General features: G+C 41.1%; 1 protein-coding gene across 2 annotated transcripts; it reads left to right on the top strand.

The window, feature by feature from the left end:
• Nucleotides 1–758: 758 nt before the first annotated feature.
• Nucleotides 759–13,947, top strand: LOC111850548 (protein lin-7 homolog C-like). 2 transcript variants are annotated; one of them, XM_072698514.1, is made up of 5 exons: nucleotides 759–985; nucleotides 3,678–3,796; nucleotides 6,753–6,824; nucleotides 7,866–8,075; nucleotides 13,805–13,947. In XM_072698514.1, the coding sequence occupies exons 1-5, from the start codon at nucleotides 949–951 to the stop codon at nucleotides 13,871–13,873; spliced, it is 507 nt and encodes a 168-aa protein (XP_072554615.1). In that variant the 5' UTR covers nucleotides 759–948; the 3' UTR covers nucleotides 13,874–13,947. The 2 variants fall into 2 exon arrangements, with proteins under 2 accessions (XP_072554615.1, XP_023680312.1); XM_023824544.2 differs by lacking the exon at nucleotides 13,805–13,947 and adding an exon at nucleotides 11,305–13,710 and having other exon boundaries at nucleotides 762–985.
• The last annotated feature ends 1,929 nt before the right edge of the window (nucleotides 13,948–15,876 follow it).

Below are 15,876 nucleotides of genomic sequence, written 5' to 3'. Positions count from 1 at the left end.
TAAGATATCACTGAAAGTGAATTGCTGGAATTACATTAAAATTTATTGATTGAGAAATCAATATTTTTAACAATTAGGATGTTTGATTTAGAACAATATACGGTCTTGATATTTTAAGGCACTAAGAACTGATATTATTACCCATAAGGTAAAAGACAAAAACAAAGAAACACTGAATTAAGGGGACACACTGTACATGATAAAGACCAGTACCTGTTTTGTCATATGGGGGTAATGATCTGAGATTATCTCTTCAGGTAAGTTATCTCAGACAACTTCAGTGCGAAACAAATCACAACTCAAAAACAGGGCCTTACTGAGATGATAATCAGCTTCCTGGTGCAGATAGGCCACCCACACCAGTATCCCCATGTATGTAATGCCAGAGATATATTCACCAGTTATGAGAATATGAAATTCCAGCAATCGACCTGCAGTTTTTGGTTTGTACTTCTTTACACTTACCATTTCGCTTTGATCACTACGTTTATGACAACTTTCCATTTATTCTCCATACACAAATTCAGGCCGCAATCCTCGCAACAGTTCAGATAATTAAGCACAAATAAAGCTTGAAATGTGGTAGAGAATATTTGGCTTTCCGTTTGTGACCACTCTATGATACAATTCATTTGCATGACAATAAACCCGCTTCCTGACAAATCGACTATAAAAGATAAATATAATAAATAAATAATAATAGGTTTTATTTGAGCTGTGTGCTATTTCAGGGCCTGTGCACCAATACCGGTCGCTATATTTCTGCTTCCAGCAATGGACTCCTACCAGCAGAGGGGAGTGCGGTGGATGTGCGAGTGTCACCATGTCTAAGGATCCAAGTGCGGCGCTTTGACAAAGATGTCCCGGGTGTAGGGCTCAGGCTCCGGATTTCGCGTCGAAACGGAACCGATTTACGAGCGAAAACCCAGCAAGCCGACACCAGAAAGCATGGCTTCGATGGGCGAACCGGTTAGGCTGGAAAGAGGTAAAAATCGAAACGCAATTAATAAAAAGCGATTATGTGAAAAACAGTCGGGAAGCATTCTTTCCATTGTAAAATGCCGGATCCGATTGCTCCTGACAGCTTATCAAAAGCAGACAACTGCGAAGCGATGTAGCAAAATCCTTTTGTTTTTAAGATAAAAGCAGTTTCTGTTACAATGTCTCGACGGCGCTTTTCCAGATAACAGCTTAGAAAGGCATTAAATATTTAATGTGGCTTCGGATACTTTCAGGCAGTTGTCACTGGTCTGGTAAAACTAAATTACAGGTTTCGGATGTGTTTTGATGGTAGCATTCCGATTGTCTCGTTTTGTTTGTTCACTCTACAAATCACATACCAAGTGTTCGCCGAATTATATATTCATACGTATACTCTATATACATGCATTTAATTACCATATTCATTTTTTTTATCTAACGGACTAAGGTGAACTCAGCTTAATTGCCTGTAATTATTGTCAGTTTATGTCGACGACGTAAGTAATGTTTGTATTGTATAAATGTATTTATTGTAATAATTTGTTATATATTTATTATATATTTTATAATAGCATCCAGGTAGTTAAATTCTGTAATGTAATATTTGGGCTGCATATAGCCCAAGGTAAATAGGTAAAACTGATTATTTTTTCAACGTCTAAGAATATGCGGAACATGCAATGTATTGGCAGTAGTTATTTGCACAAAGTTAATGCATTTTCCTTATGCATTAGCCCCGGAGTATGATGGACGCGAGATGGATTTGTAATCCGGTGCTGAGAGTCACGACCATTGCTGTCACGTGTCCTATGAGCGTTGAACACTGATTGGCCTCTCAGTGAGATCACATGACTGCCGGCTTCTCAAAATAGCGCTCTGGGATCCATTCACGGGGGTCCACCACCATGCCCCTGTGATGCGTGCGTGCGTGCACTGCTAGCGCGGCCTGTCCGCTTATAGTGGACGCTTCTAGATCAGGGAAATATGTATCATGCTGTCCAAGATCACACCACAACGAAGTTTGTGCAATATCTTGTGCAGCTTCAATTGGATATCCATACAAAGAACCAGATCAGATTAAAAGTTCAAATAAAACTGCAGATATTAAAAAACAAACCAGTGCAATTTCAACCTGAATCAAATACACAGAGATAAGATCTATTAGCAGTGAAACATTAGTGCAAAGATCAGTTTAAGTAATACTTGAACACAGGCCGATATTCGTTAAAAAGCAAGATATCGGCTTTGGCTGAATGTGTCAATCTTGGCAGATGTTGCTGGCCGATATTTAAACTTTATTAATATTCAAAGTTTGCACCAGAACTAAATGCACAACTACTAAAACAATAGAGATTATTACGCTAAACAATCAGCCATGTTCCGTAGTGGAGGACGAGGGATTCTGTTGGCTCATTCACCACTTATAAGAGGTTTCAGTGTGACATGTTCATAATTTATTATTAAATCTGATTCGCAGATGGATCATCGTTTTGCACAGAATAAAAAACCAACATAATGTCATTCCACTAATCTGCACCAGCAAGTTCCACCTTCGGTAGATATTCGTGTACCCCTAACCTATTGTTTGCTTTTTCCTTAAAATATTCAGACTTTTGATGTCTGCAGTGTTTTAGACAGAGGGTCTCCATTATTAGATCATCCTGCCCTCGTTAAAGTTTAAGATAATGTGATGCATTACCACACATACCTCACATTGATCAACATACTTGCATAATCAATTGTGTCAATTATGTCGACGTATTGTACCCGCACTAGGCCGAATAATTCTTGACATCCTGTATTTGTGAATTTGGTATGTAACAGCATGTATTTCGATGTCTCCAAGTAGCTGTGGACATTAACAGTATTATATGGCATTTATGTTTAATCTATTGGCTGAGTTTAAAACACATGAATGTCAAATATGATCCTCCCCTTTGGTCCTATACAGCATAGTCCTGGATATTAGCATGTCTGCATAATGGTCCCAGACCATAATTTATACATCTGCAATTATGCAAATCTGGATTTGATATAACTGGACAGTTTCTTGCTAACTGCAGTCATTAAAAAAAGAAACTTTCTCCTGTCCTATCGGATGTCATATGTGGATCGATAAAAAGAGGAGGAGGTAAGGAGCGCATGCTGATTCCAGTGCGTAAGGAGCGCACGCTGATTCCAGTGCGTAAGGAGCGCACGCTGATTCCAGTGCGTAAGGAGCGCACGCTGATTCCAGTGCGTCGCCGCACCCACCACACGACAAACCACCTCAGGGATGAGATCCTGAGTGCAGCCATGCAGTGGGTGATACCTCAGCACCACACTAGTCCGAATGGACCAGTGTGAGGTTTTTTCCAGTGGCTGCAGTGCCAATCCTGCCACCAACCCCCAAATTATTCCCTGTAAGTTGGAGGCCCTGCTTGCAGGGGATAAAAAGAACAATTTAATATTTATTAGTTTGTGAAGTATTTGGTGATTATTAGCTTCTATTAAAACTGTAATAACATTTTAAAAAAATTCGAACTAAATTGAGATTGTTTGGGGGCTACGTCGTGCAGAATTTAATGCCACGGAACAGGCAAAAATCAGTGGGTTGCCTGAGAAGTGAACGGGTCACGCTCAAGAAGTGAATAGAGGGAGGAGTTAAAATAGCTTGGGTGGTGATGTATAAAATATTTGTCTTGTGTGTGTCACAGATATCTCGCGGGCCGTCGAGCTGCTGGAGAAGCTGCAGAGGACAGGGGAACTGCCCCCGCAGAAGCTGCAGGCGTTGAAGAAGGTGCTCCAAAGCGAGTTCTGCAATGCCGTGAGAGAGGTGGGCTGAACCGGAGAGCGAAGCCGCTCCAGATCCTCCCGCGCTCCAAACATGTGACGCTGCATGAGCTCCAGATATAAATATAGAAGGCGGTTCTCACAGCTGCCTTTCTCGAAGGGAAGTGAGCTGCCAAACGCTGAGCTGGCCTTATTTTTGGACCTTCCGAATGCCTGTTTTGTAGATAAAAATACAGGGAATGTAGCTGGGTGCTACATCTGCGGCGTGTCAGCGAGCAGACATCCGTGAACAAATATCACCTACCCAGGCGTGAATGCCAATCGACTGAGCTCGGATGATTTTTTTCCAGCAGGCACGGAACCTGATTTAAGCGTTTTGCCGGATGGCGTCTTTGAGCGCACATTTGAAAAAGACATTTTAGAAGTGTCTTTATGTTAGTTCATCGAAGGCAGGTGTAGTTAACTTGGATCGTGTCATATCTTGTTTCAAATATCTAGTGGGGCATATTACTATCTGGCAATAAAGGGAAATACACTCAGTAGCAACTGTATTAGGTACATCTAGCTCAGGGGTCACCAACTCCGGTCCTGGAGAGCTACTACCCAGTAAGTTTTCTATCATACCCAGCTTCTGATGAGCCACACTAGTTCTCAGGTAAATACCAGGAGCAGGTGTGGCTCATCAGAAGCCAGGTAGGATAGAAAACTTACTGGATAGTACTGTAGCTCTCCAGGACCGGAGTTGGTGACCCCTGATCTAGCTAGTACTGGGTACGATCTGTTTCATTAGGCACACCTAGCTAACAGATCACATAACTCACAGCTCGGGCCGTATCGTGGTTTTCAGCCACAGATCAGGTAATTTTTCGGATCAGAGACAAATATAATATTGCTTTTCATTTATTACCTAAGGATCACTTAAAGCAAGGAACTTTTAACATATCACGTTCACGTGAACTCAAAACTGCTTTGTCTGTATGTTTTCACTGAAGTCTGCATCGTACAGAGATCCATAGAGGACATCCATCAGTATCATCTTCTGTCTTGTGTCGAGATCATGGCATATTTTTCTCGTGATCTCAACAGACCCAAAGTTGTTTTCTCAATCAGAGTCAACTTGAGATCTTGAGATCGCAAAATCAAAGTTGGCATCTTGGGAAAACAAAGGTTGTAATTAGACTCGCAAGCAGTGTTTGTCAAGAGAAAGAGGGAACCTGTCTCCCCTAAAAATGGCATGACTAAATAGTTTTTATTTTAATTTTATTGCATTCCCACCAAAGATCTATAATCCCTCCCCCCTTTTGCTGCACATAAGGGGGGATTCTGCGCCTTGAGAGCACTGAGTGCGTGTTTCCTATGGACTTCAGTAGCATCAAGATTTAGGGAATTATTACTTTAAAAAGTAACAGCAGCAGTAAAACTGTATTTCACACTGTTTACAAATAATTCACTGTTTACATGTGTGGCGAACTGTGGGGGGGGGGTTTGTACGGAAGTAGTACCAGCTACCCATTTTATTACAAACTTTATTAGGTTCATCTCGATAGTACTGCGTAGGACCCACTTTATTAGGTATACCTAACTAATACTGGGTAGAACCCACTATTAAGCATATCTAACTTGTACTGGTTAGTACCTAGTACCCACTTTACTACTGTAGGTGTACCTAGCTAGTAGCCACTAGTACTGGTTTGGACCCACCTACAGTATAACTCTTTCAGAGAAGCTGTTTTGCACACCACTGTTGTAGTGCTGCATTTGCGACCTCCCTTTAATGACTGTATTCAACACTAGTGTGTGAAAATCCCAAGAAGGAGTTTGTTTCTAAGATGCTGGAACTGCCACATCTGACAACAATAATCACATCTCATTTTAAATCACTTGTATCACACTTCATAGCCATTTCAATGTTTACACAAACAATAACTAAACTTCCTGACCCTCCTGCTTCTGTATATATTCAGTTGCTAGCATATGATTTGCTTTACAGAGGAGAAGGTTGTTCACGTTAACAAGCAGGTTTACCTGATAAACTTGCCTGAATGTGTGTTGTAATAGCTATATATACTGTGTTGTATTTATCTTTTTTGCAGAATATGTTTCAAAAAGCATATTATTAAATTCAGGTAGCTATGTCTGTAGTCTTTTAGTGACTGTTCCTAAAAGGGAAAGTTAATTTCTCCCCTCCGCCCTTGGGATGTCGAGGAAATGTGTTTTTAAATGAATAAATGTGGTTTTAGTGGGAGGTAGACGTTTCGAAGGGCTGAAAACTTGCGGCAAAGGCAGGTCTCTTCTAGTTCGCTGCCCTGCTGTGATGAATATGCAATACTTCCAGCTCCAAGGGCGTCTGTGGTGGGGTTTTCCTGCCAGAGCTCTGCTGCCGCTCTCCACAGCTGAAGCCTTTCCGCGGGGCTGGGAATTTTATCAGGTTCCCTGTCTAACAATGATTTGGTTTATCTGATTTTGTTATTAAAATATGAACTAAAACTGATATGATTACAGCTGCATGTCAGAAAGCATTCCTTGTTTAAATCTTTATATATAATTTAAATAAATGTATTTATTACATTTATTTTGGGATGGTGTACGGCACAGTGGGTTAGTATGCTGTGCCTGTGATCAGAAGGTCATCAGATCAAATCCTAGAGTGATGTCACTGATGGGCTCCTGAGCAAGGTCCTTAACCTCCAGTTGCTGCAGGAACTGACTGACGCTGCTTTCTCAAAATGCATGTCACTTTGTATAAACATCTCTGCTAAACAAATGTAAATATCGTAAATGCAGCAGTTAGGTCATCGGCTGGTATTTAAATGTTAAGCAATTTGATTTTGTTGATCTGCGATGAACTCCGGGGTTTGTGTTTAGTGAGTGAAATGTGGACCCTGAAACTGCATTAAACTGCAGCACTGTCACACTGAGTTATTCATGAGCATGAATTTGCACAAAACTTCCCTTGGATCGTGTCCAGGCCTGAAGCCAGCTGCCTGTCCCTTTCCTAGGTGTACGAACACGTTTATGAGACGGTGGACATCAACAGCACCCCAGAAGTCCGCGCCAATGCCACTGCCAAGGTAAGCAGAAGGGCCTTGACTCTGATAGCAAAGGTTTTCTTTTCATTTTTATTTGTTCTTGCCAGTCTCATAAATGACCAGCGGGTTTCCGGGCATCGAGCAAATCGTGCCCACCACACTGGATGCATCCTTCATCTTCCTACATGGGCTCCTGGCTTCCGACCCGTTGAAGAACATCTGTTTTGTTTTTTTGTTTTTTTGTCCGTTTTACCCCTGAGCGGCTGTTTTGGTAGCTGGAGCCAGTGCAGTCCCACCTGCTGGCATGTCAGCACATCACACCTCTCTGTTCTAAACTTACCCCGGGGAGGGCCTCCCCCGCACTTCGTCCTTGGCCTGTGTGGGCTCCGTTCCGAGCATCAGCGGAGAGGGGCTGAGCCAGGCCAGCGGCACAAGCAGGAGTATAAAAAGCAGAAGGGCGTCCAGGGTTCTCTCTGAGATGTTCTCCTAGCCGCCACGACACTTTTTTTTTTTTTTTTTTTTATGGGAGCTGGTATTTCGAAAAGTTTCTAAGACAGACTCCTGCCTGCCATTTTAAAATGGTAATATAAATTTAAAGTCCGCGTACCGTTGACTGAGTCAGCTAATCCGTTTGCATCGCTAAGTTTGGTTTCCTGCTTCGAACCCGGTGCTCTTCAGCAGAAAAACAAACCGAAACCACCATGTCTGTGGTCACCGCCTTCCACTTAGGCGGGGAAGACTGGGAACGGCTCTGCTGATCCCAGTGATCTTCAGTATGCCTTCCCACTAAGGACCATAGTGATATTTAAGAACTGGCGGTCACTTATGGGCTATTAAGACTGGATGTGATAGCGGGATGCTTCCTGTACTCTAACTCTGATCAAACAAGACTGCAGTGGTTGACAAATGATGGAAGGGCTGAGCCATGCAGAGGTGTAACTTCATACTACCAAGGAAATCTAGCGTTTTCAATTTACCATCAGCTGCAGGTTTCCGGGTTCATTAGAAGTCCTTTTATGTTAATGGGAGGGCGGTCAAATGGCTGCGGGTGATATTGATCGTGCTTGGATGTACTCGCGGCAGGCCACTGTGGCAGCATTCGCGGCCAGCGAGGGACACTCCCACCCCCGCGTCGTCGAGCTGCCCAAGACGGAGGAGGGCCTGGGTTTCAACATCATGGGGGGCAAGGAGCAGAGTTCACCCATTTACATCTCACGCATCATCCCCGGGGGTGTCGCCGACCGGCAGGGAGGCCTGAAGAGGGGGGACCAGCTGCTGTCCGTCAACGGAGTGGTGAGCGCAAGGGTCATGTGACATACACAGTCACGCCTGGTTTGTAAGGACAATTCTCCACTGCACAAGGTACCATACTTCTGGTACTTCAAAGAGTACCGTTCTATTTGTGTTGGTTTTCCACAAGCATAAAAACTGGTACTGCTGCTGAAGGACATCATCACAACACAAGGCGGGGTATTTTGCTCTGGGCTGGGTAAGGTGCGATATTAATTCCAACATCACATGTTATGCACATGAAGTTCTCACATCGCAAGGATCGCGATAGTCAGCCGGGTTGAGATCAGGCTTTTTATACTGTTTGCAGTGCAGTGGGGGGGTCAGTTTCATTAAAACATTTTTACTCTGTAATAGCAAACAAAACTTAGCAAGCGTTTACCATTTTAATGATTGTTCCTTATCAAGATTATCTAGGATATGTTTAAAAAAAAATCAGTATAGTTTACTGCCACTGCTTTTGTATGAACTCTGCACTCTATGTCAGTCATGATCATTTTCATCCTTGATGGTTAAATCATTCCTAGACAGGTTTTTGATACGTTTATTTATTGTGAACTTCGGCTGACACTATTGGTTTTATCAGTAATCAAGTAATCTACCACGTATTCTAATGATTCATCGAGTAATTCTTTATATATAATATACACTCACCTAAAGGATTATTAGGAACACCTGTTCAATTTCTCATTAATGCAATTATCTAATCAACCAATCACATGGCAGTTGCTTCAATGCATTTAGGGGTGTGGTCCTGGTCAAGACAATCTCCTGAACTCCAAACTGAATGTCAGAATGGGAAAGAAAGGTGATTTAAGCAATTTTGAGCGTGGCATGGTTGTTGGTGCCAGACGGGCCGGTCTGAGTATTTCACAATCTGCTCAGTTACTGGGATTTTCACGCACAACCATTTCTAGGGTTTACAAAGAATGGTGTGCAAAGGGAAAAACATCCAGTATGCGGCAGTCCTGTGGGCGAAAATGCCTTGTTGATGCTAGAGGTCAGAGGAGAATGGGCAGACTGATTCAAGCTGATAGAAGAGCAACTTTGACTGAAATAACCACTCATTACAACCGAGGTATGCAGCAAAGCATTTGTGAAGCCACAACACGCACAACCTTGAGACGGATGGGCTACAACAGCAGACGACCCCACAGGGTACCACTCATCTCCACTACAAATAGGAAAAAGAGGCTACAATTTGCACAAGCTCACCAAAATTGGACAGTTGAAGACTGGAAAAATGTTGCCTGGTCTGATGAGTCTCGATTTCTGTTGAGACATTCAAATGGTAGAGTCAGAATTTGGCGTAAACAGAATGAGAACATGGATCCATCATGCCTTGTTACCACTGTGCAGGCTGGTGGTGGTGGTGTAATGGTGTGGGGGATGTTTTCTTGGCACACTTTAGGCCCCTTAGTGCCAATTGGGCATCGTTTAAATGCCACGGCCTACCTGAGCATTGTTTCTGACCATGTCCATCCCTTTATGACCACCATGTACCCATCCTCTGATGGCTACTTCCAGCAGGATAATGCACCATGTCACAAAGCTCGAATAATTTCAAATTGGTTTCTTGAACATGACAATGAGTTCACTGTACTACAATGGCCCCCACAGTCACCAGATCTCAACCCAATAGAGCATCTTTGGGATGTGGTGGAACGGGAGCTTCGTGCCCTGGATGTGCATCCCACAAATCTCCATCAACTGCATGATGCTATCCTATCAATATGGGCCAACATTTCTAAAGAATGCTTTCAGCACCTTGTTGAATCAATGCCACGTAGAATTAAGGCAGTTCTGAAGGCGAAAGGGGGTCAAACACCGTATTAGTATGGTGTTCCTAATAATCCTTTAGGTGAGTGTATAATATAATGTAATATTACTGTAGTTCTTAGTTCTTTTTTGCACTGCGACCCAATTTTTACCATGTCAGCTCAATCACGACCCTGTATCAAGTATAGGTCTAAATTAATACTATGATCAAGCACACAGAGCACTCTGCGATTTACGCCAGCCAATGCCTATCGCACAAATCTGATTGGATGTGCCAGTGAATTTTAAATTACGCATCTGTGGTTTGGCTGCGTGGATTGGTTGAGTGTTCACTGTTGACAGACGGTTTCCACACAACTGATGCTTTCGTTTTTTATTTGAACCCTCATCCGCAATGCGCCATCTTCCTTCTGCTATATTCCAGAGTAATTGAGAAAGAAAAATTTAATCAATGCTTTTAAATAATTGAGTAATGGACTTTAACTTAAACCGTAATTGTGACAGCTCTATTTTGAACTCCTTTCTTGCTTTATATCTATTCCAATATCCACTGCAACAAAATCACATCGCGATATTAGAAATTTTTCCAATAGCATGCAGCCCTGTTGTATTATAGCAAATACATTTTATTTCTCGTCATACCAGCTATATCTCATTGAATCTTTTATTCCAACCAGGTTACAATTAAAACTGCCCCAGATCTTCCAAAAATGGAGTTAATAGCAAATGGAATCTGAAGACTAGTTAGCTAATTAGAAAGCCTTTATTTAACATTTAGTGTAGTGGCTCTTTGTGCCCATCTGGGGCCAAACCTTGAGGGCCCCATGCAAACGTGCAGTTCAAGTGGTGGCAAAAGAGGGAGCTTGAGATGATCCCAGGAACACAGAGAGGTACCAGTGACATTGTCCACAGCACCACACCATCTGTAACACAGCCAAAACAAAGTTAACACAAAAGTCATAAAGTAAAATGAACTAATGAATAGCAAAACAGAATCCACATTTTATAGTATGATACTGCCATTACTGAATTTCAGATGGATAACAAGTTTATTACAAGGTCTCTTACCTTCTGATTACCACAATTAACTTGATAATCATCGTGGTGTCTCAAAACATGCTTCAATGCCCCCCCCCCCCCCAAAAAAAAAAACAACAACACATATGATCGGTGTATAGTTTATTACAGAGTAGTGTTTGGTCATATTATAATTATTATTCATAATAATAATAAGTATTATTATTATGATGTTATGGGTATCTGGGTATCTTGACCTCGGTATGTACATGCCTTTATTGCAAGGATAAGCAGGGATGAGCTTGGGAATCCTGCCCGAATGCCAAATTTCAGAAGGTTATTATGGCAGATCCGCCGCAGGGCGCTAAACCTCTACATAATCCTCCGAAAGAGCAGCTCAGCACTTGGCGTGACGCGCGGCCCGTGTCCCCCCCAGAGCGTGGAGGGCGAGCACCACGAGAAGGCCGTGGAGCTCCTCAAGGCAGCCCACAGCACCGTCAAGCTGGTGGTCAGGTACACGCCCAAGGTCCTGGAGGAGATGGAGTCGCGCTTCGAGAAGATGAGGTCTGCCAAACGCCGCCAGCAGAACGTCTACAGCCCGTAGCCGTCGGTCTCCGGGCTCCTTCCGCTCCACCTTTCCTGTCCTCTCTCCTCCGTCACTCTTTGTTTTTCTGTCTGTCCCCATGCTCTGCATCGAATCACCCTCACTTTCTCACTGGATATGCGTCCATCATACTTTAGAGAGTTTTTCGCCACATAGAGTTTGTGTCCATATCTAAAGACATGCTTCAGTGGGACCACACCCCCCCCCCCAAAAAAAAATATAAAATCAGTGTATAGTTTATGACAGATTTTCCTTTATTTGTAGTACGTACCAAAAGCTTCCATGTTACTATGAATATGGAACAACTTTTACAGGGAACACACTAACCTGTATTACTGACCAAGACTCAAAAGGCTTGAATTTAACTCTGTCTCAATGGAAAATAATAAGAGGTAGGATATATAAGTTCTTACTGTTTTATCAGCATAAATAATAATTGGTTCAGTGACAGTACATAGGCAGCTTTCCAAATGGATCTTTTTATCAATTTTTAAGAGAGTAGAATAATAATATTTGTGATTTTTTTTTTTCCACACTTGAAGTCATATTTGGAATTAGGAATGATCGTCTTTTTCTGTCTGTATGATGAATATTGGAGGCCCTGCAAGTATTGCATGATTCTATGGCATGTTTTGCTACCTTTTGGAATGTATGAGATTATCCTGTACATTCTCTCCTCTCTTTTGTGACCCGTTCGGAGTTTCCTGAATAAGGGCTCTAGAATTTTAACCCCTGACCTCGTAAGAAACACACACGGATGGAAGACCACAAGAAGCTCCTTTTTGTATCACAGTGTGGTCTGTATAATCTTACAGTATTTGCATAAGCTCACAAAAAGCCAGCTAGCAGCTGGTGACCCCATATGGTGTTGCGTGGTGCAATTGGACAGTCTGCCTGGGACCCTCTGCATGCACATGTGCGTCTTTGAAGGTTAATTTCCTTACAGGATGCTTCCGATGGGATTGGCGTGCATGTCAATGTATGTGTGCACCTCTGCCATACAGAAATGCAGATCACTTTCCATAAGGTTTCCCCACGTGTAACCTGGCAGGTGGATTAACTTTCCATGGGTTCCAAGGTGCTCTTCCAACCCGCAGTGTAGATATACTACTGTAGCACTTGTCTGTACTGACGTCATAGTGACGACGACGAATCATCGTTAAAGTGCATTTGATGGGAACTTTAGCCATTTTTCTTGAGGACTGGAGTTCAGTCGGCATCTATCTACTTACCTCTACCATGCAAGCATAAAGATCTGCCATAAACATGGGTGTACACACACACATTGAACCCACACTAATTAATAAAGCAATTTATATGAGAAATCCTATGCAAAATGACTTCTGACTGAGCTATAGTTTTAACAACCTTTCAGTGTAAGACTTTTAAAAATAAAACTAAGGTGCAAGCAAGAGTCGTGTGTTTTTCATGTAACAAAATCAATTAATGTCATCTTCATTTTTTCTCTTATTCATAAGACATTTATCTTTGTAAATTTAAAACTGATAAATTGTGCTTGTTTAAGATTATATGTGGCTGTTTTTGTAAGAACTCTCGTTTTCTTGTATTTTTGGAGCATTTTGAATGTACGAAATATTTCAAATTGTATTGTTTTTAAAGAGCTAGTTCATAATTCTCAGTGGTCGTGTTCCTTTCACAATATGCGACCTGAAATATAATGAAGGCTTAAAAACCTTTGATAAAGGAGCAATAGTCAATCTGAAATATTTGTCATTTGTCACAAATCAGCGATATACCAATGTTGGGGTTCATTTTCAAGTCCTTCCCAAAAGAGTTAAAAAAAGTTATATCTGTGTTTATCTTTGATATTCTCCTTTTTGATAAGAAAATCTATAAGTCTATTTGAATACATATTTGTGACTGATATAGTAAAAATACACCAAATTAACTAGCAGGTTTTAAGTCATTTTAATGTTCCTTAAGAAATATGTTTTGCCCCCCCACCCCCCACCACAAGCACTATGTGTAAACTGAAGCAAACTGACGATGACTTTGTTGGGTGATGCATAAATAAATAATATACGTACAAGACTATTTTGTGCTGATTACTTTCACTAGACTATTAAAAATAATCGCTGATATTGTTAGTGCAGATATATTTAAATATGCTGATTCCAGAAGTACTGACCGTGATTTGCCTCATGAAATGTGTTCAACGAAACGTAGCATTGAGGAATGTTTCATTGTTCAGTGGTTAATAAAGGTGTCTCAACAAAATCAGTCCTATATATTCTCCTTCTATGAACAATAACATCTGCTGGCAGTTTTGAATAATTAATGATTAATTAAACGGTGTTTTGCCATTTTCCAGATGCCTGTCCTCTGCATTTCCTGTAATGCGTCTTTACCGTCACACACCACCTTCTGTGGGATTTTCTGACTGATTGACCAGGAGACGTTGTGTGATTTCCACTGCACTGCTGGCTGGAGAGGATGAACTTCAATAAAAGCATAAAATGTGCATTCTTTAAATTGACAAAACTTTGCCACATTCTCAGTGACCAATGGGGAAGATGGGTGACCTTGCATGTGGGAAGTACAAACTTCTTAACGTTGCCACGAAACATTTGTACACAGCGTACAATTTTCACATGCATAAAAAATGTATCACAGGTTGGGCCCATGTACTGTCCAATGGTAAAGCATAATTTCCATATTATGGGTAAATGATGTGTTCTGATCAATGGGAACTAAAAATATTAAGTGAAAATTAAGAACTTTGCACGCCTGCTCCCAAAAGTAAAGTCTCACTTTTTAGGCACAGTCCTGTGTTTTTTTAATCCGTTGTCCATCCCGTTTGAGTCCCGCCACATATTTATGTCTATTACTTTTATTATTGCGGAATGTAGATTATTGTTGTATTTAAACAAGCCGAATGAACGAACCCATAAATAGTTCAAGCATCAGAAGCTGGGTGGATATTTTTTGCCTTTGAAAGTGGGGAATGGGGGTAATTTTTAGCGTTGCGTGAACCTGATGAAAATATCAACTTGTGCCGACCAAAGGGCGAAAACGCTGCTGTGAAGCAATCAGAGGTAACCAATACCATCGGTAGGCCAATGCAAAAAACCAGCTTTCCAGGTGTGATCATTGAAGAGCGGGACCATACATACATACACACACACACACACACCACCAGTCAAAAGTGCCCATCACAGCTTTTTTACCATTTTGCCGTTTATTTCATAAACTGCAGATTTTTTATTCTCGTTAAGCATCGGAAAGTTATAAATGGAAAAACTATAAAGGAAAATATAAGCCAAATACAGCAAATTTCCTTTATAACATGTAAGATGTATGAACATGTATGAAAGTTTGTAACACTGCATGTCTGACATTCTGTTAACTGGTTGTGTGGTGATGGCAGAGCCAGTAACTGTACTGCTCTATTTCATGGGATCAATCCAGTTAATCAATCCGGTTAACTAGTACATTTAAAGTTAAAGGACGACCTAGAGTTTGAGTATGACTTTTATCTGCTTTTATAACTGCTAGAGGAGGCAACTTTGATGAATTAAAGATGACATTTTCTTGCTAATAAAGGTACTCAAATGGTGAACATACTGTAAATTTATTTGTTAGCAAATGATATTGAGTGTATTTCTAGTAAATATTAAGTAACATGCAAATGTAGAAAATCTCAGTGTGTGCGTAGACTTTTGACTCCCGGTGGTCACATCTATATGTTATATCATGTTAATCATGTTATAGTTGTACATAAAACAGATAGTCGGGTTTTCCCCCAATACTCTGCAAATTTCTGAATATTTATTGAATAATTTGAGAAAAAAAAACCTCTTGCTGGATTGCTAGATTTTTTGGCCTTCAGCATAAGTTTGGGCAGTGAAGTTTGAGGTAAAAGAATGAAAGGAAACCAAAAGCTAAACTGACAGAAGAGATACACAAACGAAAAGGAAAAACATGTAGACCTTTCAACTGTGGTGTGATTGAAAGAGTTCGGTCATGTTTGTCCATTTAAAATATTTAGGCCTACAATTACTGGAGTGCGGCATGGAACATGGAAGGATCATTAAAATGAAAGTGTGAGTAAGCTTTTTATAATGGAAATACACATAGGCCAAATATTGCCATTATTTCACTTAACGAGAAGCAAACTATTTTAATGGATCTGGTGAGATATAATAAAATTTCATTGGGAGGATAATGAGTCTGGACACAGCAGGGAAACCCGAAGGTGTCCTCTGGGAGAGAGTCTGTACTCCCTTTGATTAGTCATTTGGGGGAAAAAATTGCTGACATAAAAATGTACAAGTGCAAACTGAACAGTTACAATCTATGGCAGTATTAGACACTACAGTTTTTGAAAATCTAGGCCTGTGTTTTTTTGACACATTGCAAAAACTTAATTTCAGACTAGTGTAA

Source organism: Paramormyrops kingsleyae, chromosome 13, assembly GCF_048594095.1.
Source record: "Paramormyrops kingsleyae isolate MSU_618 chromosome 13, PKINGS_0.4, whole genome shotgun sequence".
Taxonomy (NCBI): Eukaryota; Metazoa; Chordata; class Actinopteri; order Osteoglossiformes; family Mormyridae; genus Paramormyrops; species Paramormyrops kingsleyae.
Note: the sequence above shows the minus strand (reverse complement) of the source record. Positions and strands in the feature narration are given on the sequence as shown.

Coding starts and splice junctions, on each gene's coding strand:
- LOC111850548 (XM_023824544.2), top strand. CDS start 949: ATGGCTTCGATGGGCGAACCGGTTAGGCTGGAAAGAG. Junction 3,797..6,752: donor TCTGCAATGCCGTGAGAGAG/GTGGGCTGAACC, acceptor TCCCTTTCCTAG/GTGTACGAACACGTTTATGA. Junction 8,076..11,304: donor TGCTGTCCGTCAACGGAGTG/GTGAGCGCAAGG, acceptor TGTCCCCCCCAG/AGCGTGGAGGGCGAGCACCA.